At 37.8% G+C, this 27,613-nt stretch overlaps 4 protein-coding genes across 9 annotated transcripts in view; 3 read left to right on the forward strand and 1 right to left on the reverse strand.

Moving 5' to 3' along the window:
- The window catches only part of LOC106093148 (uncharacterized), a 36,675-nt gene extending 27,046 nt beyond the window's left edge, over positions 1-9,629 (reverse strand). Inside the window, exon 1 of the mRNA XM_059366974.1 lies at positions 9,553-9,629. Within this exon, the coding sequence (XP_059222957.1) occupies positions 9,553-9,555 (3 nt within the window). The 5' untranslated portion in view covers positions 9,556-9,629. The remainder of the gene's footprint in view (positions 1-9,552) is intronic.
- Positions 798-1,827, forward strand: LOC106093144 (uncharacterized). Its single transcript, XM_013260147.2, has one exon. The coding sequence runs from the start codon at positions 917-919 to the stop codon at positions 1,715-1,717; it is 801 nt and encodes a 266-aa protein (XP_013115601.2). The 5' UTR covers positions 798-916; the 3' UTR covers positions 1,718-1,827.
- Positions 9,630-10,335: 706 nt separating the features above from the next.
- On the forward strand, positions 10,336-12,060 carry LOC106093146 (neurocalcin homolog). Of its 5 annotated transcripts, none has more exons than XM_013260151.2 (3): positions 10,336-10,426; positions 10,507-10,682; positions 11,379-12,060. In XM_013260151.2, the coding sequence occupies exon 3, from the start codon at positions 11,382-11,384 to the stop codon at positions 11,952-11,954; it is 573 nt and encodes a 190-aa protein (XP_013115605.1). In that variant the 5' UTR covers positions 10,336-10,426; positions 10,507-10,682; positions 11,379-11,381; the 3' UTR covers positions 11,955-12,060. The 5 variants fall into 5 exon arrangements, with proteins under 5 accessions (XP_013115605.1, XP_013115607.1, XP_013115606.1 ...); XM_013260153.2 differs by having other exon boundaries at positions 10,507-10,678; XM_013260152.2 differs by having other exon boundaries at positions 10,337-10,426; positions 10,474-10,682.
- On the forward strand, positions 10,336-26,764 carry LOC106093143 (DDB1- and CUL4-associated factor 7). 2 transcript variants are annotated; one of them, XM_013260145.2, is made up of 5 exons: positions 10,336-10,426; positions 17,569-17,761; positions 17,833-18,292; positions 22,897-23,078; positions 25,386-26,764. In XM_013260145.2, the coding sequence occupies exons 2-5, from the start codon at positions 17,571-17,573 to the stop codon at positions 25,582-25,584; spliced, it is 1,032 nt and encodes a 343-aa protein (XP_013115599.1). In that variant the 5' UTR covers positions 10,336-10,426; positions 17,569-17,570; the 3' UTR covers positions 25,585-26,764. The 2 variants fall into 2 exon arrangements, with proteins under 2 accessions (XP_013115599.1, XP_013115600.1); XM_013260146.2 differs by lacking the exon at positions 10,336-10,426 and adding an exon at positions 12,851-12,939.
- Positions 26,765-27,613: the final 849 nt, after the last annotated feature.

Raw genomic sequence — 27,613 nt, forward strand, 5'->3', positions numbered from 1 at the left:
GCAACGATACATTTCAATTGATCGTTGATCCCCGAAGGCAATCTGTGTCGGGCCCGATACCAGCCTGCATCTTGAGGTGTCAAAGTTCATTTCATAAAGGTTTCAATAAACTTTATCGTTCCCTGCAATGTAGGGAGGCAAAAACTTAATTTGGTTCTATCCTGGCGTACCACTTAAAACAGCAAATATTTTGACTTTACACCATAAAGCACCAAAAGGTACCGTTATACAGAACATAGAGTAAATTTTTGTTGTTGGTAGCAGTTATTTGCATCCCTTTCACAAATGTTATAATATAAAATCAAAGTACTCCTCCCCCATCTTTAGATACGATGCTTCCAATTTCCAATATTTCAGTGGTTCTATCCTAGTAAACCGCAGTGTATATGCGTTTGTTAACTGCAAAATCCAATAGAACCTTATTCTGACTAGAGCAACTCTAAAACGCACAAACCTTGGTCTAAAATAATGTGTCAGCTGTCGTTTACTTAGAATCATGTCCCCTTACAGCCTTGACAAGAATCCACAAGATACATAACCATTCCCCAAAAAAAATTGGCTACCACGTACCTAGTAATAAACAATAAAAAAAGTCTTTGCCAACTATTATTGTGGGTAAGCAACAAATCACTCATTGGAAATTCTTAAAAATTTGAAATCAAAATAAAATAATATGAAAATGGCTGGTTGACCAAAAATCGTTGTGACTAACGCCATGGACAATGAAGGTTAGATCGTCACTGTGGAAGTGCGTTGAATGCATAATTAAATATTTACTATTTAATGCGCCGCCAATAAACAAATTGAACAGTTTACACCAAACATTGCAATCGAACGGAATACTTAAAAGTGTCGGAGCTGTTTCATTACAACGATCGTGATTGATTAAAAATAAAAAATAAAAAAGGATTTGAAAATGGGCAACAATTTAAAATTGAACTTCTTACTAGTGGCTATGTTTACTGTTGGCACCTCACTCGCCGAGCCGGGCTTACGTGTCGCAGGGCGCAGTCATGGTCGAATTTTAAACAGACCCAAACCAGCTAAGCAACAAGTGGCGCCTTATCCACCCTCCGGTTTGAAACCAGAACCTCCATTTGAATTGCCCAGCGAGCAACCGCAAATAGAATATTTGCCACCAGAGCCTGAATTAGCATATGGACCTCCTGATAATACATATGGCCCACCAGAAATAACCTATGGGCCTCCAGAGATAACCTATGGCCCTCCCGAATCAGCTCCTGTTAATAGACAACCTGCTGAAACTTATGGTCCTCCACCAGCTACTTATGGAGCACCTGATTGGTCCACTGCAAGTGAACCTCAAAGTGCAGCTATTATCAATGCACCATTGCAGTTGTCCTCACAGTTCACCTTACCACGACCCAATAAGGCAGTGAATTTTCGACCAAATCAAAATTTTCGACCACAAACGGTAGCCATCATTAATGCTCCATTGAGGCCGGTTTCCCATCTAACGGTACCCCGTCCCGATCGCAATATAAATTTCCGTCCCAAACCTTTCGCCGCTCAACAGCTATTCCCACAAACCCAATTTACTTTACCGCGTGTTGAACGTCCAACCCCATTCCGGCCAAGACGTATACAGCAACAATCGAATAGATTTAGTCGCCCATTGCCAACAAGTATATTTGGCAGTTCACCGAATAGTGGCCGTTCCAGTCGACCATTGTCATCGAGTATTTTTTCCAATTGAAATTATGAATTAAAAAAAAATTTAAATAGTTTTTAATTTATTGTTAATTTATATTAAAAAAGTAAAATGTTATATGTTATATTTAATTAAAAATTAAATTACTTCATAAATTTTGAAAGCTTCAATTTATAAAAAATTCTTAGACAGACAAAATTTCTATGAAATTTTCTCGAAGGACTAATTGCCATATTCACAAAACTTTAAGTAGGCTTTTTTGACAGATATTCTTTTTAGAATTGTCAAAAAAACCTAGTAAAATTTCTATTAATTTTTCCTAAATACAAAATTTCTAAGAAAATTTTCCTAAACACAAATTTTTTTCAAATAATTCCAAATAACACAAAATTTTTATGAAATTTTTCCTAAAGAAAAAATTTCTATCAAATTTTTCCTAAAGACAAAATTTTTATGAAATTTTTCCCAAAGATAAAATTTCTATGAAATTTTGCCTAAAGTTAAAATTTCTATGAAATTTTTCCTAAAGACAAAATTTCTATTAAATTATTACTAAAAACAAAATTTCTATGAAATTTTTCCTAAAGACAAAATTTCTAAGAAGTTTTCCACAAAGACAATATTTCTATTTAATTTTCTCTGAAGACAAAGTTAGGAAGTTCAAAAGTTTCAAGGCCCTGCATCCACTTTTTAGACATTTTTTCACATTTGTAATTTACTCGATATACCTTTCGCTTGATATGCATATTGCATAGATAGGAGCACTTCTTATTGAGGGGAAGTTTTTCACACTTCGGGGGTCCACTGGCCTTTGTCTCAAAAAAAGGTTTTCAAATATGTGTTCCTGGCGTCAACCCAAATCTGCATACCAAATTTCGGCGAAATCGGAGCTGAGTCCTATAATTTCTCGAAATTTACTCTAATGGCAAAATTTTTATGAAATATTTTCTAATAACAACATTTTTATCAAATTTGCTCTAAAGACAACATTTCTATGAAATTTTCTCTTAAGACAGCTTTTTTATGAAATTTTCTCTTAAATCAACTTTTCTATAACAAAATTCTATGAAATTTTCTCTAAAGATGGGTATTAAATTCAGTTTTCACAGTGAAACTCAATATAAAAAAAAGTGAGAGAAAACGGTGAAAACATTTCCATCTACGGTACAGTCGAATCCGCTTAGTTCTGTTGAATCCGCTTAATGTCTGTTAAGATACAGGAAAATTCTTTCAATTAACCGAGCCGAAGTTTGTATAATTAAGAGTGTTTTTCGTTAGAAGACGTTAAGTTAGATAAAGTTTTTTTTCTAAATACAAAATTATGAAAAACATGTGATGAGAAGTTAGTCAGAAATTAGTAAAATCATAACGCTGACCAAATATAAAAATTTTACGAAGAACATTTCAGTTAAACGGAGTTGATATCTTTGAAATGTGGCTGTTTTCTCTATTTTATATATATTATTTCTCAAATAAATAAAGAAATACAAACCATTGAACCCAATGAAACAAACTAAAATGATGCCGGCGATAGTTTCAAGTGTTGCCACTATAAAAGTTGTTTTCCCATTTTTCTCACTATAAACAGAGTACTACTTTTCCGCCGATTTTCAGCTAACGTTTCGCCGACTTTTTTTTGTGTGGAATTTGACAGCATTCCGCTCGAAAAACTGAACAGAATACTCAGCTTAAGGGTGGGTATCAAGAAAGATTTAAAAGGTATACTCACGCGAACAGCTGTTAATAGCCGGCCAGATTTAACGGTATTAAGATGTCAGATTTTTGTTTGCATTCTCTTTGTTGTTGTCTTCTTTCTCGCATATTTTCTGCTCATGTACGCACACGCACACACACAAGCACACAAATTTCTTTGTTTGTGTTAGCAAAATGTCGATCAGCTTGATGGTAAGATGGCGATTTCACCATATGGTTTTTATGTTGTTGTACAAATGAGACAACCTTTAAGATAATTCAGCCATGGGTGGGTATTAACTTCAGTTTTCACAGTGAAACTCCATATAAAAAAATAGTGAACAAAATCTGTGAAAACAATTTCATTTGTGGTACTAATGTCATGTCTACATTGACTCGTTTTGCTTATGTCGTTTTGAAACATCTTAACCGTTCACACTGGATGAAATGTTCTGAAAATTGTACTTTTTCAAACTCCAACATTTTTTTTCAGGATTCACTAATAGAAGGTTAGGTCACATGCAAAAACACAAAGTGGATAGGCCCCATAAACATCATTAAGGATGTCAAATCTGACGATTGAAAATGTCATCATATAGGAGAAAACGTAAACAAAGAATGAATGTAAAAAGAGAACAAGTTGACATCCTCAATGCCAAGTACTGCCAAATATTAAAAAAAAAGTATATCGGCTGATCGCTTGGCTTAACCTTATTCAGTGAATCCTGATTTTTTTTCTTGTTTTGGCTGGGTGTCGAATGATAGCAAAATTGTAAGGATAGTAAAAATATGACGTTAAGTGTGGTTAATAACTTGTGAGTAGCCCAGGGGCTAGTAAGATTTTTGACAGCACAGCAAATTTTGACGTTTCATTTGTGGCATTTTTTCTCGCGAAGTGCACTATCTTTCAACGAGTTTTGGTTATGTGTGTATTATAGTTAAAAACTATACACACACATAACTAATAACATACTCAAAATCAGAGTTGCACTAATTATGTACATGAATATATCTTGGTTTCATTCAGGATAGATTCATATATAGGTAGTGGTAGTTGGCCAACAACAAAATATGTGTGTATGTTGTATGTCGACTGATCGCTTGGCTTAAACTTATTCCAGGATTCACTAATAGAAGGTTAGGTCACATGCAAAAACACAAAGTGGATAGGCCCCATAAACATCATTAAGGATGTCAAATCTGACGATTGAAAATGTCATCATATAGGAGAAAACGTAAACAAAGAATGAATGTAAAAAGAGAACAAGTTGACATCCTCAATGCCAAGTACTGCCAAATATTAAAAAAAAAGTATATCGGCTGATCGCTTGGCTTAACCTTATTCAGTGAATCCTGAACTTATTCAGTGAATCCTGCGTTATATATATAGAATGCGACATATTTCGATGACAATTAATAGACAATTTTTGTGGGAATGAAATTAATACTAGGCTTATGGCTGGTAAAAACACATGTTTTTTGCGATTGCTTTTTTGAAACACTACGAAAATTTCAATAATAACATTCATCTAACAATGATAGGGAGACATCAGAAACTTGGTGTCAAAGTTTTTGAGAAGGAGCGCAAAAGATCAAAGCGATTGGAACGCTATTTTACGTTCGGCTAACGGGACAAATGTTCGTCATAGCCAATTTTAATAAGATACATAATATTAGAAATTAGATAGATAGATAAGTTAAAGGGGAATGTCCCACTGAATGAATACAGCAAGTTTTTTATTATCAAAACAAAAAAATTGCAAAAAGCGTTTACCATTAAGTGTAAACGAACCCAAATGCCAGTTGGTCAAACATGTTTCAATGTGTGAGGGACCAATAATCGTCGCCATCCCTCTTTCTCTGTCCCACAAGTTAACGGCATTCCTCTATCCATTTATTCGTAAACAAACCAAACGAATCTCTTTGATCTGGACTCCATTCATCCAATCAAACAGCAATCAGACCGCCTTGGTCCTGGAAGAATAATACATTTCGAAAATGTTCTGTATAATGTATAAATGTTCTGTAAATGTTCCACACATATAAATGAGGGACAAAGCTAGCTAAATTATTCGTTCGTATCAATGCGAATGCACAAATTTACCAAGGAAAACTTATTAACAACTAATAAGTTTCGCAGTTTTCAATTACGAGTATCTGCATAAATATGTCAATCGGAAAATTTTAATCATCTGTTAAGAAGAAATTAATTGGGTCTACTTCTGTTGTGTATTAAGTCCAACCTAAATAGTTGCTACAGCAACAACAAAACAAATGGTTTGATTTTTATGTATACCTGCGCAATTTGCAATTATGTGGCCACATAATTCATACCTGTAAGTGATGTTTCCGTCGAAATGGTTTCATACAAATTTCACATTTAAATCTTGGTTCTGCCGCATGTATAGAACTCACATGCTGTCTTAGTGTTTTGGGATTGGCGAATTGTTGTGGACAATGGTCACACCTGAAGCTAATATTCGTATGTTTAAGGGCATGTGTTCGCAAATGCTCGGCTGATATATACGATTTTCCACAGGTATGACAAACATGAGGCCGATAATTCGTGTTGTGACGCCTCTGATGAGATCTAAGATCTGATTTTGTTAAGAATGCTTTTTCGCACTGATCACACTGAAATTGCCTTATATTGTTGTGCCTATTCATGTGATATTCAAAGTGGGCTTTTTGTGAAAATGTCTTTTGGCACATTTCACAGCTGTATGCAGGATTCTTATCATGGAGCTTCATATGAGTAGCAAGACCCCGTGATGACTTTAAGATAGTCGAACATACCTTGCAAGCATAGGTTTGTACATGAACATAAGTTTTATGATGTTTGAATTGCCTAGAACAGGAAAACAATTCACTGCATTCGGTACAAGAATACATTTTATTTTTTTCATGAATGGGTATGCCTATTTTACTGCGAATTTTAGAGATTTCTCTTAAATCCTCCCCTTCGGAGGTGGCAAGAGTGCTCCTATCTAAACATTGCTCTTCGCTTTCATCAATTTGCGAGCCTAGGTTATCTTTCATCACATAATTTTCTAAATCATTTGTGTCCGCTTCAGATTGGCTGATTGTAGTTTGCGTTGCACCATCATCCAGTACTTTATATATCTCAAGTACATAATCTGATTTATTGATTTATCTAGCCCTGCACAATGGGCTAATTCGGCAGCTTCTGAAATGGCTTCATCCTCCTCAGTTTTCATGTCTTCGTTTGTTGGATTCAATTGTATGGTTGTCTTCTGTATAGACACTGGAATTAAAAATACGCCCTCTGAGAGTACGTTTTCCGATTCTCCTTTTATGCAGATTTCTGTCTGTGTGCTAATATATGAAACCTCTTTAAGACTTGCGTCAACACTCACATTCTCCTCTTCCACCAAATCTTCTATTGTTATTTGCTCTTCATTATATACCTCCTCATCGTCGCTTAGGAGTTTCTCTTCTTTTTGTGGTAACACATCCTCTTCGTAAAGCCCCTCCAACATTTTTAAGGTATTAAGGGCCTTGTCTCTAAGTTTCTTAAACAATTTCATTTGTAGGCAACAACTATTGCAAAGATAGCGCGGATAGTAGTCGTATGTCTCCGTATGGGTAATCTGCCACCATGGAAGCAATAAATGTATGAATTTGAAAAGTTAAGGATTTGCAATAGTTACCTCACAAACCAGAGAGTCATACAATCTCCCAGCATTAGATAAAGCAGGTGCTGTTGGTGGAGACGTTGCCTCATTTGTTTGTTAAATTCATGATGTATGGAATATATGTTGTATTCTGGAATCTTTCAAAATCTAAAATCTCAACTTGAATGCCTCCAGAGTTTGGCTCACAACATCTAATATTTTCATATTTCATTTCATATTTTCTAGAATTGTTGGGCTTTCACCTGGCCAGGACTTAGAATTAGTGTTAGTTGGTTGTTAGTTGTTATTATTTTGTTCTTGGTTGATGTTTGTTTTGTCTGATGACAGTTGGAATGTAATAATGGAATAATGGAATGGAATATGGAATATTGGAAATATGGAATATGGAATTCGGGAATGCGAATCCGCGAAAAAAGGGATAATGGGATAACAGATGAGAATGGGAGAATGGGACAGCAACACATGTTGTGTTTCTCTTTTTCTCTTACATTGTTGTTTGTTTAAGAATTATATGAGAATGGAGGATTCGGCGATCGCAACGAAAGTGGGCGGGCAAGGAATTCGGCGATCGCAACGAAAGTGGGTGGGAGAATTGGAGGAGCGGGAGAGCGGACCCGGAGAGAGCGGATTTCGACTTTTCGAAACTTCGAGAGAGAGAGAGAAACAAATCCACAAATCCCATTGAACTAATCGATTAATTCAAGTAGGGATGATAAAGTAGCAAACCTGCGCAATTTGCAATTATGTGGCATCTCAACTTTTCTGTAATGATGCAAGGACTGTCTCAGAGAGACTGACCTCCATATATAAATACATATGTACATGCATACACACATTTTACGTATGGGAAAATCGTCCTTCGTGAACCGGGTTCACGTTAGGCTGAGTATGCACCTCTAGCGAAATTTTCGGTTGCAGCCAAGACATTCATGTCGCCGCCACTGAATACAAGATGGCGACAAACATCGATTTATAATTTTTGCCGAATTTCAATCATTTTTGGCCTAATAAAGTACATATGTGCTGCAATTAATCGTTTTTATTTGCAAATGATTTTATTTCATGTCAATGCCTAGTATGTCAACCTGTTACGCAGCGAAAATTTCACTTAAGCTGAGGTGACGGTACCGATAATGAAAATTTCGTTTTGGAGTTTTGGATATGGCAATGCATTTCATATAGTAACGAAAATTTTGGGCGGTGCATACAGCGCTTTAGGATGAAAAATGGAAGTGATATTGAGGAGGGTTGCGAGGATTTGGCGCAGTGTGAATATCTGGTCTAGAGTGGATTTACCAGATCCAAAGCCGTATTGATAGGATCAAATTATCTCATTGACTTTAGATTTAAATCTTTCATAAAGTTCGCTCGAGAGTATCTTGTATGCGATGGCGCATTCCTATGTAGATGACACATTCCTCTGAAGATGGCACATTCCGCCTTGTCTCCTTTCTTGTGTACAGGACATAGTATTCTGAGGTTCCAATGATTTTGTTCGCGTTCTTCTGGCCAGATTGCACGGGCAATCCTTATCAGCGTGTCGCCTCCGGTCTTAAATAGTTTAGCGGGCACTTTACAGCTCGTGCTTATTTGTTGTTCTTCAGTCGGATCACAGCTACTTGGACCTCATTCTGACTAAACGTTCCATACCATTATCAGCGATTGGATCTGCGTTAACCTCTTCGCCACCATCATCGGACCATAGCAGTTGAGTAAAATGTTCTTTCCTCTTCGCCGTCACCGTCGGACACTAGCAGTTGGTTGAAATGTTATTTCTATGTCCCCAACGCACTATCTGTGTCAGTTACCAAATTTCTTTCTTTGTTTCTGCAGGAGGATGTGCCTGCAACAAAGCCATCGGTTTGAAGTTTTATTCTTTGGTTGAATTTTCGGACTTTATTCTGACTCTTATACATCTCAATTCGCTCACATTTCACATTCTTTATGCAGAATAGACGTTTTCCCTCCCTCCTTTTCTCTCGATACCTTTCCTTCATCTGACGCGTTGCTTCCGATTGCAGGGTCGCTCGGTATGTCGCATTCTTGGCTTCAGAAGCATTTCGACCCAATTGGTCGTACCATAGGTTCTTTGGGGCAGGCTTCCTGTTCCCAAGTATGGATTTCGCGACATTTTCCATGTGCTCACAAGGAGTGAGCAATGTATAGCGTCGCTTTATATCATCGGGATAAGAAGCAGTTGGGTCGGTTGAGTGGAGTATGCCGTTGTCACATGTTGTGTTTGAAGTGCTTTGGGGTCCACCCCAAGCGGAAAATTCAATCATACCGGACATATTTACCGACAAATGGAATATTGTGCTTAAATGAAAGCCCTTTGAAAGTAGAGCACGAATATGATATCAACTTTCGGAACTCCCATAACACCCCTTTGAAAAACATTTTAATTCTAACAATACATACATACATGTTATAGATTCATAATATAGTGTTTATAGTGTTAAGAAACATATCAATTATATCATTTTACAAAACCATAATGAATATAGCGTAGAATGTGTTTTACTATAAACTTACCATAAAGTGAGAAAAATATTCTGATTCCTTTATGTTTAATTATTTCGGCTCAGCCGAAGTTTTTTGTTGAGATTGGCGGCTCATTTAAGCCGCACGAGCCGATGAAAACGGCGGCGGCGAGGGTGAAGCAAAAATGGTCCGAGGCGGCGCGCCGCCGGTTGATATCGACAGGGCTTCGTACTCTGAATATTCATTATACATTTCTCGCATCGTCTCGCGATTATAATTTTAATTTTTTAAAAAATTAAATTGTAAAATTGTGCAAAATACGGAAATCTAGAACACATATGCACGAGCGGCTAATGTGCAATTAGTTCTAAAACACTAAAAACAAATACATAAAGACTTATGTCATAGATAAATGTGAATAAAAACGTTTTTGGTTCGGCGTTCAGTACACCCCCCAACGTTTTATTTTATTTTACCTGTGCGACCAAAAAACACAAGCGGCGAAAATGATTTGAGGAACAAAATTGCTTTAATTTTCTAAATTATTTTGGAATACAACAAACCTTATCATAACATCCATTCATCCGCATTTGTTTTGTTCGTCCGTCAGTCAGTCGTCTCAGCCAGACCAACCAGATCGTTGCCTTTTGGACTCACATTCTGGGCCACACTTTGTTTGCTGCTGCATGTGGTGGTAAACAAAACTATTGCGTTTTTGGGTAGAAAGAAATTGGCAGACATTAGACATCATTCATTCTTCCTTGTGTGAAAGTACCACAAGTGCGTCGTCGTCTAACCACACACAGAAGAAACGGAGGTTCGCCGAAAAATACTCGTGCAAGTCGCCAAAAAACACTGCAACCTTTGTGTTTTTTTCACTTGTCACACAGCAAAAATTAAGAAATCCACATAAATAAATCTTGAGGTAAGTTTTCATTATTGAGCATATAGCTCACAAGAAAATAATGATAGAAAACGGCCTTTGTTTTTTATGTCTATTGGCAGAATCGATTGAACTGCGGGTTTTGTTTTTGTTTGTACTTTCACACATTCTACTGACAATCAATCCGGTGCCATTGACCGCTGTTTCCTCAGCTGTCAGTAGCCCCTCCCCCCATTTAACATCTTTCATTATTGGATACATGTGGACCTAGGAGGCTAGTTGGTAACTTGTAATGTAGGTATGTGTTATAAAAGATAGCCTTGTAACGCTTTAGGGCTTAGCGAAAAATCATAGTAAGATGGGAAAGAAGGCTGGACAATGGCGACATAGCGTTTAAAATGCACACAATTTGTACGTACATGCGTATACCCACCTAAACGCCGCAAGCAACCATTTCGGAATCGAAAGTCGGACTCTTTTTTTGCCAAGATCTAATAAAACTGCATAAAAAAATGAACAGCAGCACAGTAATATAAGGCATCATCTCCCATTGAGAGCCAATTCAAGTGGACGATTTCTAAAATGCCGAGGACCATTTTTGGGGTTCGAAGGCCCTGTGGCCTCTGCACAAATCATATCATCATTTTTTTCTTCCGTGCACAAAATTCCATCGAGTCTAGAAGTGCACCTTTATCTGTAATTTTGCACCAGATGTTTCTAAGAGCACTTTCACGAATGACAATATTTCATGATCACGGGATTGACGGACTAATTGAAGATGGAATTGTGTAAGGACATGTTTTTCTTTTCTTTTGTTTGATCTAGTATATGTGGGGGGTATTTGACTTACTATATCATTAATCATTAGAACTATTACATTTCGTCATATGTATAAAAAAATTTTTAGAGACAATAGTTTGTGCCTATGACACGTTACAGAATATTAACATTTACATATATATTTCTTATTTGATCCTATCCGGCATGTGCGCAGAAAATGGGAAAGCAAAACAGCAAATTAAAGCCAGAAGTGCTGGAGGATTTAAAGCAAAACACTGAATTCACAGATGCTGAAATACAAGAATGGTACAAAGGATTTCTGAAAGATTGTCCCAGTGGTCATCTATCCGTAGAGGAGTTCAAAAAAATATATGGAAATTTTTTTCCATATGGCGATGCTAGCAAGTTTGCTGAACATGTTTTTCGCACATTCGATGCCAATGGTGATGGGACAATAGATTTCAGAGAATTTCTGTGTGCTCTCAGCGTTACGTCTAGAGGGAAGTTAGAACAAAAGCTGAAATGGGCTTTTTCTATGTATGACCTGGATGGAAATGGATATATATCACGACAAGAAATGCTTGAAATTGTTACGGCAATATATAAAATGGTTGGATCCGTTATGAAAATGCCCGAAGACGAAAGCACGCCTGAAAAACGAACTGATAAAATATTTAGACAAATGGATCGTAACATGGATGGGAAACTTAGCTTAGAGGAGTTTATAGAAGGTGCAAGAAGTGATCCATCGATTGTACGCTTATTACAATGTGATCCCCAATCCCATTAACTCTTATATATTTATGGTTTAAGTAAGCAATAAATGTTCGGATTATTATAAAAGCAACAATATTTTTTCTAATTGCAATAAAAGAAAACTTGAGAATACCACAAAATTTGAAACTTTGCATCTTAATCGGATCCATTACTGGAATAAGAAATCTTTTATTTAGCAAGCATACAACACAATTCATAGGTCACTGCCAATTGCATAAAATCACAACTTACCAAAACAAAAAGAAATAAAACGAAACGAAGGGGAAATTCAAAACGAACAGGAAGGCGGGAGGGGTTGGCTGGGGCATATAAGACTGATGGAATACTAAATGATTATTGATGGGTGTCTTAATCGGATTTGATTAGTTGAAAATATTTTTTAATGTCATCTTGCTTGCAGTTATTTGCTAGTTTAGCTATACGGAAACGCCAATTTGAAACAAATGGCTGGCGAAGAAACACCACTAGTTTTTCTTTGCTTGTTTGCAGTTTGCTTTGGTTAGTTTCCTTGTTGATTTGGTCCAAATTTAGAAAAATGTTAAATGTCAAACACTTTTTAGTTCAATTTGGGGATTTCTTTTTTTTCTTAATTCCAAAACTAAGTATTTGGTAAAGGCACTTGGTTACATATTCTGGAGATTTTAGTAAGTATTTTGGAATAACCAACTAATGAAATACGTAAGTTTTTAAAGCTGAAAGACTATGATTTTGAAGTTAATTTGGAATATACGCCCAGGCTATTATTAAATTTATCACATAGAATGTAAAAGAACTTAACACATAAAATGCCTCAATTCCACAAGTAATTATTTTTTTCTCAAAAAACCCAAGCAGACATAGGAAATATTACAATAAACTTATGTCAGTAACCGCATAAACCCTGAAGTTCCAAACAAAAACAAAATGCCGCTTCGATTCTAATTAGTTACTAATTTCCCAAATTCTGAATAACTACTACTTCTTGGTTTTCATTTTTTCTCATATGTATTTTCTTTAAGGTAAAAAAAAATATTTGGCTACACTATTTTTAAATTTCAGATTACTAAATTCCTTTCTGGTGTTATTTGATGGTCCAGATTAAAAATAAAATCCGCGGCTGTGAAAGGATCCAGCCACATAAAACTAAATTTTTGAGGGCCTAAGCTCGACGGATGATATATGAACAGAAGTTTGGACTGTGATTTCGTTGGGATTTTCTACGAAAATCATCAATGAAATCATTGAATTTTGCATTATGAAGTTTGCTCAAAGGCTTGGCCGTAGCTCAACATCCCACAGATGATTCTAGAAGCTAAATTATGACATTAATGAGAACCACATTTTTCTCGCCGAGATTTTAACCCATGCGTTAGGCTTACCTTACCTATGCACCACGGCGCCTTCATCTAATATTATCAATGGTAACAATTTGCAACAAAGCGTTTCGAGCTGTAGGCCGTCGGATAACCTGGGAACCATTGTGGCCCCCGCTAGTAATGAGGCCGCTTTGCTGTTAAATATATATCACTATACTAATAGCAAGGACAAATCCATCGGTGCAGTCCTTGATCTAGTCAGCCCGGCTCGGGATAGCTGTGAGCACCACACAAGCTGGAACATTGAAGGCCGATCTGTGTGGTGTTCATTGCTGTCACAAGAAGCTTAGCTGTGAGCTACCGGGCGCGTCCATAGGTTGCGGAAAGCGGAATGCTCCATACGGAGTAGCTGCAACAGCAGCCGCGGATAATCAGCGGTGCCGAGCGGAGAGTCTCAGTGAGAGACTGGGCGGGCCAATGGCCACCCTGTTCCCACGGCGATCGGTCCGACATTTTTTTAAATGCCATAATAGCTATAAAGCCCAGCAAAGGATCTATTGACCTACACAGATGTATCAGTAGAGGGATTCTTCAAGTTGGGATTTTGTGAGCGGTACGGAATTCCTAAGCCGCCCAATTGCTGGAGGCAAATTACTTGAGGACGTTGTTTTTGTACTTCTGGCTGTCATAAATTGCAGTAGCATGTACTGGGGACCTATAAATGCTGTCAAATGTGGCACTTAGCTTTTTGGTGCGTGTAACACACCTACATACACCTTCGTTAGCGCGCCAGACATTTCCATTGCATCCCCTGATTTTTGAGTGACTTATTTGGCAATCCGTTATTTGTTTGGGATTAGAACACCTCCCCATAGTTCTCACCATAGATCGACCACCCGACTTCATAACCTCTGTGCGCCGGACGTTTATCAATCAGAAGAAGGCTGATTGGGTCGGCTTCAGAGAGTACACTATTCACCGCTTCAGTGAACTGACACAACCACTGGAATGTGCTAGTTGCGAGAGGAAATTTCGAGAAATCATTAAAGCAGCGGCTGCTTGCCCAGCGCAGTTAGTGGTACTCGCAGACGAGCGTGATGGGATTCGTTGCACGGTCCTCACTAACCCCAGAATCAGCGAGCTGAACCTCCACTAACCTCAGAATCAGCGAGCTGAACCTGGAAATAAACAGTGACTAGAACAACGATGGCATTTGTGGCTGTAACACTTGGAGCAATTAGCGCTTCTATTTTGTGTGAGTGTGTTTCTAAGCCGGTTTCTATTGTTTTCTCAGTTATTCCGCGATGGTGAGTCCAACTTCCGTTTTCTATGCATTCTACCATCGCCTTAAGCCTCCTCATACTTAAACTTGTCAAACAGTTAGACGTATGATTTCGTAAAATCTAATCTGGTAGTGGTTATCTCCTCCTAACATTACATGCTACTCCATGTAAGAGATTCTCCCCAAAGAAATTTTGCACTGCGGCACGCCGTTTGGACTTGGCTATAAAAAGGAGGAATCATATCATTCAGCTTAAACTTTAATCGGACAGCACTCATTGATATGTGAGAAGTTTGCCCCTGTTCCTTAATGAAATGCTCATGGGCAAATTTGCATGGCTTCTATGCATGAAAACTTTTTCTAATGTTCTCGCCAGGCGTTCAGCCCCGTAGGCGGACATGCTAACCTCTGAGCTACGGTGCGCTTTAAGCTACGGGTTGCCCAAAAAGTAATTGCGGATTTTTTAAAAGAAAGTAAATGCATTTTTAATAAAACTTAGAATGAACTTTAATCAAATATACTTTTTTATACTTTTTTTCTAAAGCAAGATAAAAGTAACAGCTGATAACTGACAGAAGAAAGAATGCAATTACAGAGTCACAAGCCGTTGAAAAAATTTGTCAAGGCCGACCAAATTAAAAATCCGCAATTACTTTTTGGGCAACCCAATACTAACAAGTTAAAACCTGCTAAGTTCGGTTTAGTTGAAGGCCATAATTTTATTCTACATACCAAGCCTCGTTCTCCACCTCAAGTGTCCTCGTAGGTATACGATGCGAAACCTTTTCAACTCCTTCTAGGTTTCCTATCATCACCTCGTGTTTACCGCGGTGGTATGATCTGCTCCTTTTCTCTATCCATTCTTTCATTGCCTTAAGTCTCGTAGCCGCAGTGGCTGCCTCATACTTAATCTGTATGTTTATTAGGTCCCAAAGCTGCTATTGCACGACTTGTCAGTACAAGACCTGTCATAGGTTATTTCAAAAATAGCAACTCCAATAGTTGTACACGTCATGTGATACGTCGGTATAAATATGCAACTTTTTCGATTAAATCCAGCTTTTATTTCATCAAACATACATGTAGACACATGTCTACAAAAAGCACAATACATTTGAGAATAAATGTCGATTAGAGCGCGCTCTATACGCATTTGACCTACATAAGGCAAGTCTTAACAGACAAGTCTTACCGTGTAATAGTCGTGGTTAACCAGTAAACCATAGTACCAGCCTAGAGATTGGCGATGGGTAAATACCCATAAAGTATAAGGATGGATAAATACCCATAAGGTATTTACCCGGTAAACTGGGTAAATACCTGGAAATTTACCCATAAATACCCAAAAACTGGGTATTTATAATTTTGCAGATATCTTTGGTATGAAAACATTTTCCAAAAATTTTTTGACCTGACCTTCTCATATCAAAAAATGGGAATTTAGTCGTATATTGTCGCTATATAGACCGATCTCTAGACTTAAAGTCTTCAGGCAATAAATTGGTAATTTTTCATCGGATTTCGACAAAATTTAGCACAGTGAGTTCTGGTAGAACCCTACTCATTTCAGTGAAGTGTGGTCCAGATCTAACCATATTTGGATAAAGCTGTCCTATAGACCGACCGTCCGATCTCCCAATATAGGGTATTAAGGCCATAAAAGATCCATTTGTTGCCCGATATCGATGAAAAATGACAATGAGTTCTGGTAGACCCCTACCTATTCCTGTCAAATGTGGTCCAGATCGGACTATAAATGGATATAGCTGTCATATAGACCAATTTCCCGATATAGAGTAGAGAGCCTTTAAAATGAGCATTTTTCATCCGATTTTGATGAAATTGGAAACAGAGAATAAATTATAAACAAATATTTGCAAATTGATTTCAACTACCAAAATATCTGAAAATTTATAAATAACCAAAAAAGGTATTTATTGGACATTTACCCAATAAATAATCTAGCATTGGGTATTTACCCGGTAGAAATCCATCGCTACACCAGCCCGCTCCTTTTACGACCATTTATTGTTCGATTTTACCGTATGACCTGCTCCTATTAATCTATATGTTTATGGGTCGGATATCTAGAATAGTCTCCACTGCCCAAGTGGGCGGGTCTTAAAGCTACTATTACACGACATGTTAGTGTAAGACTTCTCATATGTAATTTCAAAAATAGCAACTTCGAAATTTATACACAAATTTAATATGACAAATGGATTTTGGAATAAGTGTGCAACTTTTTCGATTAAATCGAGCTTTACTTTCATCGAACATACATGTTGACACGTGTCTGTAATAAAAAAGTACAATACATATGAGAATACATGAATACATGATTAGAGCGCGCTCTATTTGCATTTGACCTACGTTAAGCAAGTCTTATGATTACAAAAGTGACAGTTCAATTGTCTTATTTTGTAACAGTCGTGGTTAACATGCAAACCATAGTACCCGCCCACTCCTTATACCCGCATTTATTGTTCGAAGCGCCTATCCTACCAATGAGCTCGGACAACCACTTAATCATCGACATACTTTTGAAATGCTAGTTAATTTTTATTCGTCTCTCGATTAGAAGTAAAGGAATTCCCATTGCGTCTGTGCCAACGCTGTGAGGCATGCGTAAAATCTTTGTGTTTCTCACAGAACAATAATGTTTAATCCAAAAGATATGCTGTATATGGCATTTTTTACTATCTCACAGTGCCAAAATAATGATAATCAACTGACGCCCAATACTATTTTTATGACAAAACGTATTTCCCCTTATACGTTTAAAGGGCTATTTTAGTATTTGCATTAGTAATTTGTCTTTTTTTTAACCATCGATATTTGAAGTAGTTGCCGATGATTCATCGCATTTACATACATATTTGTACTTGAGAAGCATTTTAAGACAATGATCTTTTTTGGGTGAAGGGGAGGAATAAAAGAAATCGATTTTGCTAAAAATAGGCAATCATTGCACCACATGCTTCCCAAAAAAAAAAAACAAATAAATAATTTAGTTAAAGAAATTATTTTGTTTTTTGTTTAACGAACAGTTATGTCTGCTACCGCGGGAAAAAGAAAGGAAATCTACAAATATTTGGCACCATGGCCATTATATTCGATGAACTGGAGCGTGCGTCCAGATAAACGATTTCGCCTGGCATTGGGAAGTTTTATAGAAGAATATAACAACAAGGTTCAAATAATAAGTCTGGATGAGGAAACAAGCGAATTTAGTGCCAAGAGGTAGAGTATACCATTTTTAAGGGTTCATTTACATTAGTTTTCTTATATACCTATAATTATTATTGTTGCAGCACTTTCGATCATCCATATCCCACTACAAAAATTATGTGGATACCCGATTCCAAGGGTATATATCCTGATCTTCTGGCCACTAGTGGTGATTACTTGCGCGTTTGGCGTGCCGGTGAACCGGATACACGTTTAGAATGTGTCCTTAACAATAATAAAAATAGTGATTTTTGTGCTCCGCTAACATCGTTTGATTGGAACGAAGTTGATCCAAATCTAGTTGGCACCTCTTCCATAGACACGACCTGCACAATATGGGGTTTAGAGACTGGTCAACCACATGGTCGTGTTTATGTTGCCGGACACGTTAAAACACAATTAATTGCCCACGACAAAGAGGTATACGATATTGCCTTTTCGCGGGCTGGTGGTGGTCGTGATATGTTTGCTTCGGTTGGAGCTGATGGCTCAGTTCGAATGTTCGATTTAAGGCATCTGGAGCATTCAACAATTATATATGAGGTAAGTTTTTAAGGAAGCGTTATTTTTATTGTATACAGAAACTAATGAAATTGGCGGGACACTGTGATAGATAGCTTAGTGTGCCCATCAAGCATTATGAGTGTCTGGCATTCATGCGAAACATTTAGGTGTGGGGTATTGGCTGTTCTTGTTACAACACATTAGGCCTTCGCCCATTTTTTTTTCAAATTATGACACCTTGATGAAAATATAACAAAACACTGCAATTGGATGTCACAGTTGTACATAGGTTAGCATTCTGAAAGGCTGGGGACAACTAAATGAAAAAATATTAATTAAAAATTAAACAGTTGGTGGTCTTCGTGGTAGTAAAGGGTGATTTTTCAAAAGCTTTAGGAAATCGATAGAACAGTCCATATAATTTATTTTTTGAAGATTATTTCATGCAAAAGTTGACCGTGGCTTCGCCTCAAATGGTCCATCCACTTAGTTCAATTTTACCATTCTTTCCAGCATTTCGGCCGGTATCTCACGAATAAATGCTTCAATGTTGTCTTCCAATGTGTCAATTGAAACGGGCTTGTCTATATAGACATGACCTTTAACATACCCCCACAAAAAATAGTCTCGCACGATCCAGACGGCCAATTGACCAGTCCCGAACGTGAAATAAACTGTTCGCCGAAATCGCCTCTTATTAAGTCCCTTGTTACGCGTGTTGTGTGGCATGTGGTACAGTCTTGTTGGAACCACATGTCATGCAAGTCAAGCTCTTGCATTTGAGCAAAAAAAATTTGGTTATCATCCCACGGTAGCGCTCACCATTCACAGTTACGTTACGATTCACATCATCTTTGAAGAAGTTCGGTCCAAAGATGCCACCAGCCCATAACCGCGCCAAACTGTGACTTTCTGGATGTATTGGTAGCTCTTGCTCTTGGTTCGGGCTGATATTCACTCCAAAATCGACAATTCTGCTTATTTACGTACCCATTGAGCCAAAAATTAGAAAAAAATGAGCAAAAAAGAACGCGTGATGAACTTTCTAAGGGGGCACGCATTTTGATAATAAAATTCAATTATTTGAAAGCGTTGTTCGTTTGAAAGACGATTCGTGGTTAAATTATAGACCAAACTGAAGATGTTTGACAGTGAAACAAAAAACGAAACTTGCGTGAACCCTTTGCATAGGTTTTTAGCTGTAAAAAGAATAGGAATCTGTTCCACATGGTTGCGATGAGTCCAATTGAGAAGTTTAGCTGCGAGCTACTGGGCGCTTCCACGGGTTGCGGATAGTGGAATGCTCCATACGGAGTAGTTGCAACTGCAGTCGCAGACAATCAGCGGTATCGAGCGGAGAGTCTGAGTGAGAGGTCGGGTGGCACCGGGTCTTACACAAATACTGATTGCCTTTGATGCTCGATATGGCAAGGCGAGTTATTGGCGCCTTTAAATAACCAATGGCCATCCTGTTCCCGCAGCGATCGGTCGTTTGGAACGGAACGAGCTTGCTTACCCAAGCTTGACGAGGGTCGCCACCTCTTCTTGAAAATGTGGTTAAAACAACAACAACAAAGCCATTAAAATAATTTGAATCGAAACCAAAGGCCGACATAGCGACCGAGGGAAGTCTCACCGACCAGAGGGCCTCCCCGTGAGTCATTCCAGACACTTGCAGAATTCCAGAATGCCTCGGGGGTCGAAGACTGGTGAGAGCTCAATGAAAAGAAAAGGTGTTCACCCATAATCCTACGCCTTTCCTCGTCTTTGCGGAGCACTGGCGCAACAGATGCTTAACCGTCTCCAACTCCTCCTCACCCTTACAGACCCAGCACAAATCCTCATCTTCCCGAGCCCATCACCATATCAGCGACCTGACATTGCAGTGGCCGGTTAGAACTGCCACCAACAAACTAAGTTCACCCTTCCCCAGCTCAAGAACAACAGACGTCCTCGTTCCGGAGAACCTCGGTCACAGCGCCTTGGCAACCCTGCAGCCTACAACGCCAGCCCATTCGTCATAGTAGAAATCCATCAACCCAAACAGCCAACACGAAGGAGGGTTTACTGTCGGCGTCGCACTCCCAGACTCCATCCGCTACCCAAACTTGGCCAGATCGTTAGCTGCCCTTGATGGCACGGAACCCAGCACAATCCGACAGCAGCCCCAAACGTCCGAGACGTTCCTTGTATCTCCCCACAAGCCTTAAACTCACCCGTTGATAGGACCTTCATTGAGCACCTTTTCTTTCGAGACGTGCTCAATGATCGGAGATTTTTCTTTGCAAATAGAAAAGGAAAGCCAGATATCGCAACACACACCAACCACTATGGCGCGCTACAACAACAACTATTATGGGACGCGTTTTGTAATTTGGTTCAGAATTACTCATCAGCCATATAAGGTGTGAAGGCTTCAAGTGCCGTACGTTGTTATATTGTACTTGTTCCGAATTTTTTGCGAAAACGCAATTAAGTAACCACGCTTGATATCCCGGTCTATTAGCTGTATTTTTCGCAATGCATATGTTTTGTGTAATGGCAAATTTTATGTCTGTACAATTTACACTACTCCATTCTATGCACATTATTCTGTGCATCTGTTGGGAATTGTATTGATGGCTTCGAACGTCGGACAACGGCTATCGCCGCTGCTCCGTGTGCCCAGTATCGAATATCGAATTTTTTCATTTTCAAGATCATTAAATCTTACAATTTCTGTTTGTTCCTCTTTCGAGACGAGTTCAATAATCGGAGATTTTTCTTTGCAAATGGAAAGCCAGAGATCGCAACACCCACCAACCACTAAGGGACGCGTTGCAAAGAAAAATCTCCTATCATTGAGCTCGTCTCGAAAGTGAAACAAACGGAAACATTCAATATTTTCGATGTTTCTAAATATATTTAGTTTTGATACTATCGCTAATTTCCCATCCCCTATATTTTTCAAATTTTGTACCGTCAGACCGTTTTTTGTTAAGTTTTGCAGAAAAAAAATAGCTTTGCCGATAGTATCGATAAGAAAAATATATTCAGACAAAAAATAAAATATCGATAGTATCCATAATGCCATCGATATTTGGCAAGCTCCACTACCGCGCCGCCTGACTGTCCACAAAAATCGTGAGATTCTGAGACGGCCGCCTGTCCAGACTCAGGACCACATCTAAGGCCCGAGAAACGCGAAAACCTTTGCCTGAAAGAAACTACACACATCCAGAAGTCTAAGTGACTCCCCTAATTCCTAGGAATTTAACAAAAACCCGCATCCAGCTTGGACTCATCCGTGTAGACAGAACGACCCAAGAATGGCAGGACGCCCTCAGATCAAAGCTCCTGCAATGGGAAGACAACCTCCAGGTCGCCATCGAAGAAAGATCAGCATGACACATAGTCCGTCGCTTCGCCAATGTTACTTAGTCGTCCCACGCCAGCGGCCTTCTACAGAACAAACGAATGTAGAAAATGCAAAAGCGCCATATCCCTAAGTCGTCTAGTCTGAGAATAGTCTTCAACGCCGCGCACTCCATACACCTACTCGAGGTGAAACAACCGACACCCATAGTTGAGGATCGGTTTAACCACGCTCGATAGAATAAGCCTGACCCGAAAATATGAAGACGTGTAATGCAGTCAGGTTCACTACGGGGATCGATCCAGCATCAGTCCTGTCCAAGCAATACTTCCGGCACGGGATAACTGTGAACACCACACGGACCGGAACTTTGAGCTCCGGTTTGCGTGGTATTAATCGCTATCATGAGAAGCTTACTTGAGAGCTTCCGACGAATTATTGGCGGCTTTAAATAACCAATTGAAATAATGTTTTCCCGAACGATCTCGCTCACACTTGGAGCTTGATAGCTACCCCCAAATGCAAATACGCGGCTATAACAATAACTACTTTCTCTTCGCAAATATGCGCCTATAACAACAGCCTGAAATGATGCAGAGAGAGAGAGAGAGAGAGTTGGGGTGAGCGATATAACAAGCCTGAAAAGCGCCTAGAGATGTTCCACTTTAAGTCAGGAATTGAACTTTGTCAGAATAGACGATCGTTTTCACTAACTTTGTAAGAAGTGCAACCCATTTCATTTTCCTCCTAAATACCTTCTGCTATATGGGTCAAGACAGCCGTTTATGAAGGCACAAAAGCCGTAGCTAGCCAACAAGCGTCTTGCCACAGTTAGGTTTTTAACAAAGCCCAATATCATCCAGTCTTCTGTACACCAAATATCCCATGAATGTTGGTTCTGCCTGTTAGGCTTTGAAATCGATGAAGCGGGTATAACATTTATGTCAGCTATCTCAAATACGTAGTAAAATACAAAGCTGTACAATATTTAAGAAAACGCTTTGCAAACTTTGTTTTTTATTAACTCTATGGCGTGATTATAAAAGACAAACTGTCATATAGACAAACCACCATAACTCTCAGACAAATTTTGTGTCACTAGAAATAAATACTTTTTGAAAGTGCACCAATAGCTATGCCAATAAGTTATTCCTATGTTTCTTTTTGCGTAATTATATTGCCATCAACTTTTCCTAACTACTTCCATCAATGTGGCATTTGAGCCAATTTGTTAAATTATACAACTATTTTATATTAATATTTATTTATGTTTATTTTTGAAATTTAGGATCCCACACATACAGCATTACTTCGTTTAGCATGGAACAAACAGGATCCAAACTATTTGGCCACCGTTGCAATGGATTCATGCGAAGTTATTATATTAGATGTCCGTGTTCCTTGTACACCTGTTGCAAGACTGAGCAATCATAGAGCGTGCGTCAACGGAATAGCGTGGGCGCCGCACAGGTAAATATTAATTATTGTAATTTGCACCATACTCAACAAATTACCACCAATGATGATGACATTGGGCCAAAGTCGATGTAGACAAACAAGCACTTTTGCGGTTGCTCTGGGATACGGCTGCATAAGTTATGTGTGTGTGTTACTTTTGCAACTTATCCAAATAGCTTGTTTTTTTTGCCACACATCTCTTTTCTACACCTAAAATGCGTTTGACCATTTGTTAGTTGAGGCGGAAGTATTATTATTACCATTATTCAGGGCAAACTGATGACGACATGTATCAAATATGAAAGCAAAATGCAAAGAATACTTTGGAAACTATAATTAACAAAACATCGCACTACAATTATTCCTAGAGTCTAACCGCAAGTAATATGACTACTACAAGAAGAAATGGACTAAAAATATAACAACAATTTTTCCAAGTAATGTTAAGTAATATTACACCGAGTTTAGCAATATTTAATTTTTGTGGTTATGGGTTTTTTTTTGTATAAATGAAAGAGACATAACAAACGTGAAAGGTCATATATAAATATACTACTTGATCTTATGCATATAGACATACTATACTCCTACAAACTACATACTATACTAAATCTTGTCAAAATATACATTATCCGTAATACTTCCTTGGAAAACATTATTCTGCAACGTTTTCTATAGGAAAAACTTAATTCAGCCTGGCTGAATAGGGGTTTCTCTGGGAAAACCTTAATTCTCTAAAGATGAATCTTTAGGAAAACCTTAATACAGCCTGGCTGAATAGCGGTTTCTACAGGAAAACCTTTATTCAGCCTGTCCGAGTTGGATTTTTTATAGGAAAACTTGAACTTAGCCTGGCTGAAAATGTTTTTCTACGGGAAAACCTTAATTCAGCCTGGCTGAATAGGAGTTTTCTGGGTTTTTTTATTGGAAAACCTTAATTCAGCCTAGCTGAATAGGTTTTTTTTTATAGAAAAATCTTTATTTAGCCTAGCTGTTTTATATAGGAAAAACTTAATTCAGCCTTTTAACCGCTTAAGCTGCAAAATTGCAAATTTTGCCCATGAACATTCCACTAAGGAGCAGGGGCAAACTTCTCACATATCAATGAGTGCAGTCCGATTCAAGTTTAAGCTCAATGATAAGGGGCTTCCTTCTTATAGCCGAGTCCGAACAGCATGCCGCAGTGCGACACCTCTTGGAGAGAAGTTTTACATGGCATATTACCTCACAAATATTGCCAGCAATAGGAGGGGGAAAACCACCGCTGAAAATTTTTTCTGATGGTCTCGCCAGGATTCGAAACGAGGCTTTCAGAGTCATAGGCGGACATGCTAACCTAAAGTAGCAATTCTGTTAGATTTCTCCTGAGCTCACGAGTGGATTTCGAACAGCTGAGACTCGTTTATGCATTCGTTAACGAATGCCAAAAACTCGAATTTCGATAGCGAATGCGGTAATGCCAAAACAAAATTGTTCGACAAAAATGACTTTACAGGGCATACCTTCGATTTCGCTGAAATTTGGTATGTAGATGTGGGTTGACCCCAGGAACACGAATCAGATGTCCGTTTTTTGGGGGCGAAGGCTCCTGGCCCCCCCCCCTAGAGGCCAAAAACCCCCTTTGGGGGTAGTGGTTCAACATAGGAAATATGGGTTTTAAATGAAAGGTATGCTCAAGAAGATTGGCAGCCGGTTGTATGTACCGGATTGACCCGATGAATTCCTTCATCGGCAAGAGCTGCCGCCTTAGTGTACCACACACTGCTACTACTACAACAACAACGAATATGCTAAAACATGTTTATATTGCCTGTGTTTAACAAGGCAATATAAACTCGACAATACCTTTCAGCTAGTACCCATATCTGCTAGGTTGGACCACTTCCCCCAGAAGGGGGGTTTTTGGCCCCTTGGGGCCCAGGAGCCTTCTCATCAAAAACTGATTTCAGATTCGCGTTTCTGGGGTCAAAATTAGAGGAGTTCAAACAAAAAATCGGGGGTGTGGCCCGGTCCGTAAAGTAAATTTTTCCCAATTTTTCAAACAATTTTACACGTCCAAGTGTGAGGTAATTCGGCCCCTGCCTGACTGAATTGGTTTTCTAGAACAAAAATTTAGTTCGCCATGGTTGAATTGTGGCCTTCTGTAGGAAAACCCTAACACAGCCTGTAGAAACTATATCTTCTTCCTAAAGTGCAGATTGTGATTTGCTTAGATACAAATTATTAACACGATAATTTTTCATTTGTAAAAAAATATTTCGATTTTGTTCATCTTAAAATTATGTTCTCTTTTTATTTACGTTTTATTCCAATTTCCAGTTCCTGTCATATATGCACTGCCGGTGATGATCACCAAGCACTGATCTGGGATATACAGCAAATGCCAAGGGCAATCGAGGATCCAATTTTAGCATATACAGCCGCCGAAGGTGAGGTCAATCAAATTCAATGGGGTGCAACACAGCCCGATTGGATTGCAATTTGCTATAACAAAGCATGTGAGATCTTGCGTGTCTAGAATCATCATCGTCAAAGCAATGCTCAAAGGACGTTGTATATTGGACAAGCTCTCATATATGCACCACCACCACAATAACAACAGCCACAACCACAGCCACAACAAAATTTAATAATAACGAAAATCTTATATTAACTACTACTACTAACTATAACGATAATTATTACGTACGTATAGAGTATATCATCGTCATAATTGTCACCAAAAAAAAAAGCAAACAAAAAATATAAGGTCAAAAACAAAAAATAAAAACAAAAACAAAAAAAAAATAAATCGATAATATTTTCAAAATGAAATCTAAACAATCGACACTCTGTGTGTGTGATATTGATTTTTTGCACACCCATCAATTCGGAAATCAGAATCATAACATGATGATATAATAAAATAACACAAAACACTCATACACACCAAGTAGAAAAGCAAAAAAATAAAACAAAAGATACAATATAATTTAAAGACAAAAAAAATTCAGAAATGAAACTAATCTGAAACAACGCGGAACATCATTAGACATTTCTTTTCCAATTTGTTTGCCAAAATTTGACAAAAACAAATCCAACAACAATAGCAACCAACAACCATATGCAGCGAATCTGTAAAGTTCTCATGTTTATTATATATAAACATATATATATATTTAAAATTTATTATTTTATAGGCTATATTCAGTTGTTATTTTGTTAGATTACAACAAAATAGTTTGCATATTATTTATACATTTATTATTTATGATATTTTTAAGTGTAAGATGAAAATAATAATAATTGACAGTGAACAATTTAGTTGGAAATGCTCACGAAACACAAATTTCTTTTCTGTTTTATTACATTATGTTTTTTTAATTTGATTTTTTTCTACTTTTTGTAATTTGATTAAATTTTATATTTTGTTTCCATATAGCAACTATGAGGATAAAGAAATAATAACTGAATCGGTTTCAATTACAAGTATATATTTTTTATAGTTTTAAGCGTAAATTAGAATAAATCAACAAAATTATCATTTTCATAAAATGAAATATGCCTAAATAATTTGGTAAATTTGTTACAAAATTCCAATAGTCTTCTGAAACCACCCACCGCCAGAATCCTTCTTTATAAACACATCATTTTTATTTTCAGTGAAATTTTATTTTGTTTTGGTTATTTTTAATAAAATTTCTTTAGTGCTACTAGTATTTGACCTTGAATCGTAAGAAATTTGCATTTATGTATCTTGGTGTCTAATTTCTTCTACGAAATATTATAGCGATCGGTTAACCCTTGCCGAGACCACGTCTGAAGTTGGATGTGGTACTTTTTAGAGGATTCAGTTGAGAACTTTAGGTCCTAGCGTAACTTTAGTAAACAAACCACACATTGAATGACCGTAGCTGGCTCTGTGTGCTTCCCTACACCCTTAAGTGTTTGCGGTCCCTTTTCGACATTGTCCAACTATCGTTAATTTCCCATCACCTATATTTCAAACGAAAATGAGAAGTAAAAATCAGGAGATCGATCTTTATAGAAGCCTCTGTGCTTTGATATGCACAGATCGAATAAAACCGAACTTAATAAGTCAGTTGGATGTCATGAGAGAAACCAATGTACAAAATTTTGGCCTAATCAAATGAAAATAGCGCCATCTATAGGCATAAGGTATCTTATAGGATACATTCAGTGTCGGATAGCTTATTTTTGTTAGATTTTCAAAAGTATTGAACTTTGCCAATAATGTCGATAGGAAAAATATCAATCGATATTCAGACAAAAAATACCATATCTATATATATATATATTAATATTGTTTATCATACTACAGATCTCGCACAAGAAGGGCTCAGCAGCATGAATAGGACTCATCAGCGTTCATTCCTGGCTAGCTCTTCGCCTCATTTCCTGTCACATCTTGATGGGCCGGGACCCATTAAAGGGTGATAGTCTCCCGTTGTTTGAAGGTGTTTTTCCAATTTCTTAATCTGAACAATCCAAACTGGGCCGGGACCCATTAAAGGCTGATAGTCTTTCCCATTGTTTGAAGGGGTTTT

This window comes from Stomoxys calcitrans, chromosome 4, assembly GCF_963082655.1.
Source record: "Stomoxys calcitrans chromosome 4, idStoCalc2.1, whole genome shotgun sequence".
NCBI lineage: Eukaryota > Metazoa > Arthropoda > Insecta > Diptera > Muscidae > Stomoxys > Stomoxys calcitrans.

Bases quoted from the DNA above. Each gene is read 5' to 3' on its own strand.
- LOC106093144 (XM_013260147.2), top strand. From the start codon at position 917: ATGGGCAACAATTTAAAATTGAACTTCTTACTAGTGGCTATGTTTACT.
- LOC106093146 (XM_013260151.2), top strand. From the start codon at position 11,382: ATGGGAAAGCAAAACAGCAAATTAAAGCCAGAAGTGCTGGAGGATTTA.
- LOC106093143 (XM_013260145.2), top strand. From the start codon at position 17,571: ATGTCTGCTACCGCGGGAAAAAGAAAGGAAATCTACAAATATTTGGCA. The intron at 18,293-22,896 runs GTAAGTTTTTAA...TTTGAAATTTAG, and splicing joins ATTCAACAATTATATATGAG to GATCCCACACATACAGCATT. The intron at 23,079-25,385 runs GTAAATATTAAT...TCCAATTTCCAG, and splicing joins ATAGCGTGGGCGCCGCACAG to TTCCTGTCATATATGCACTG.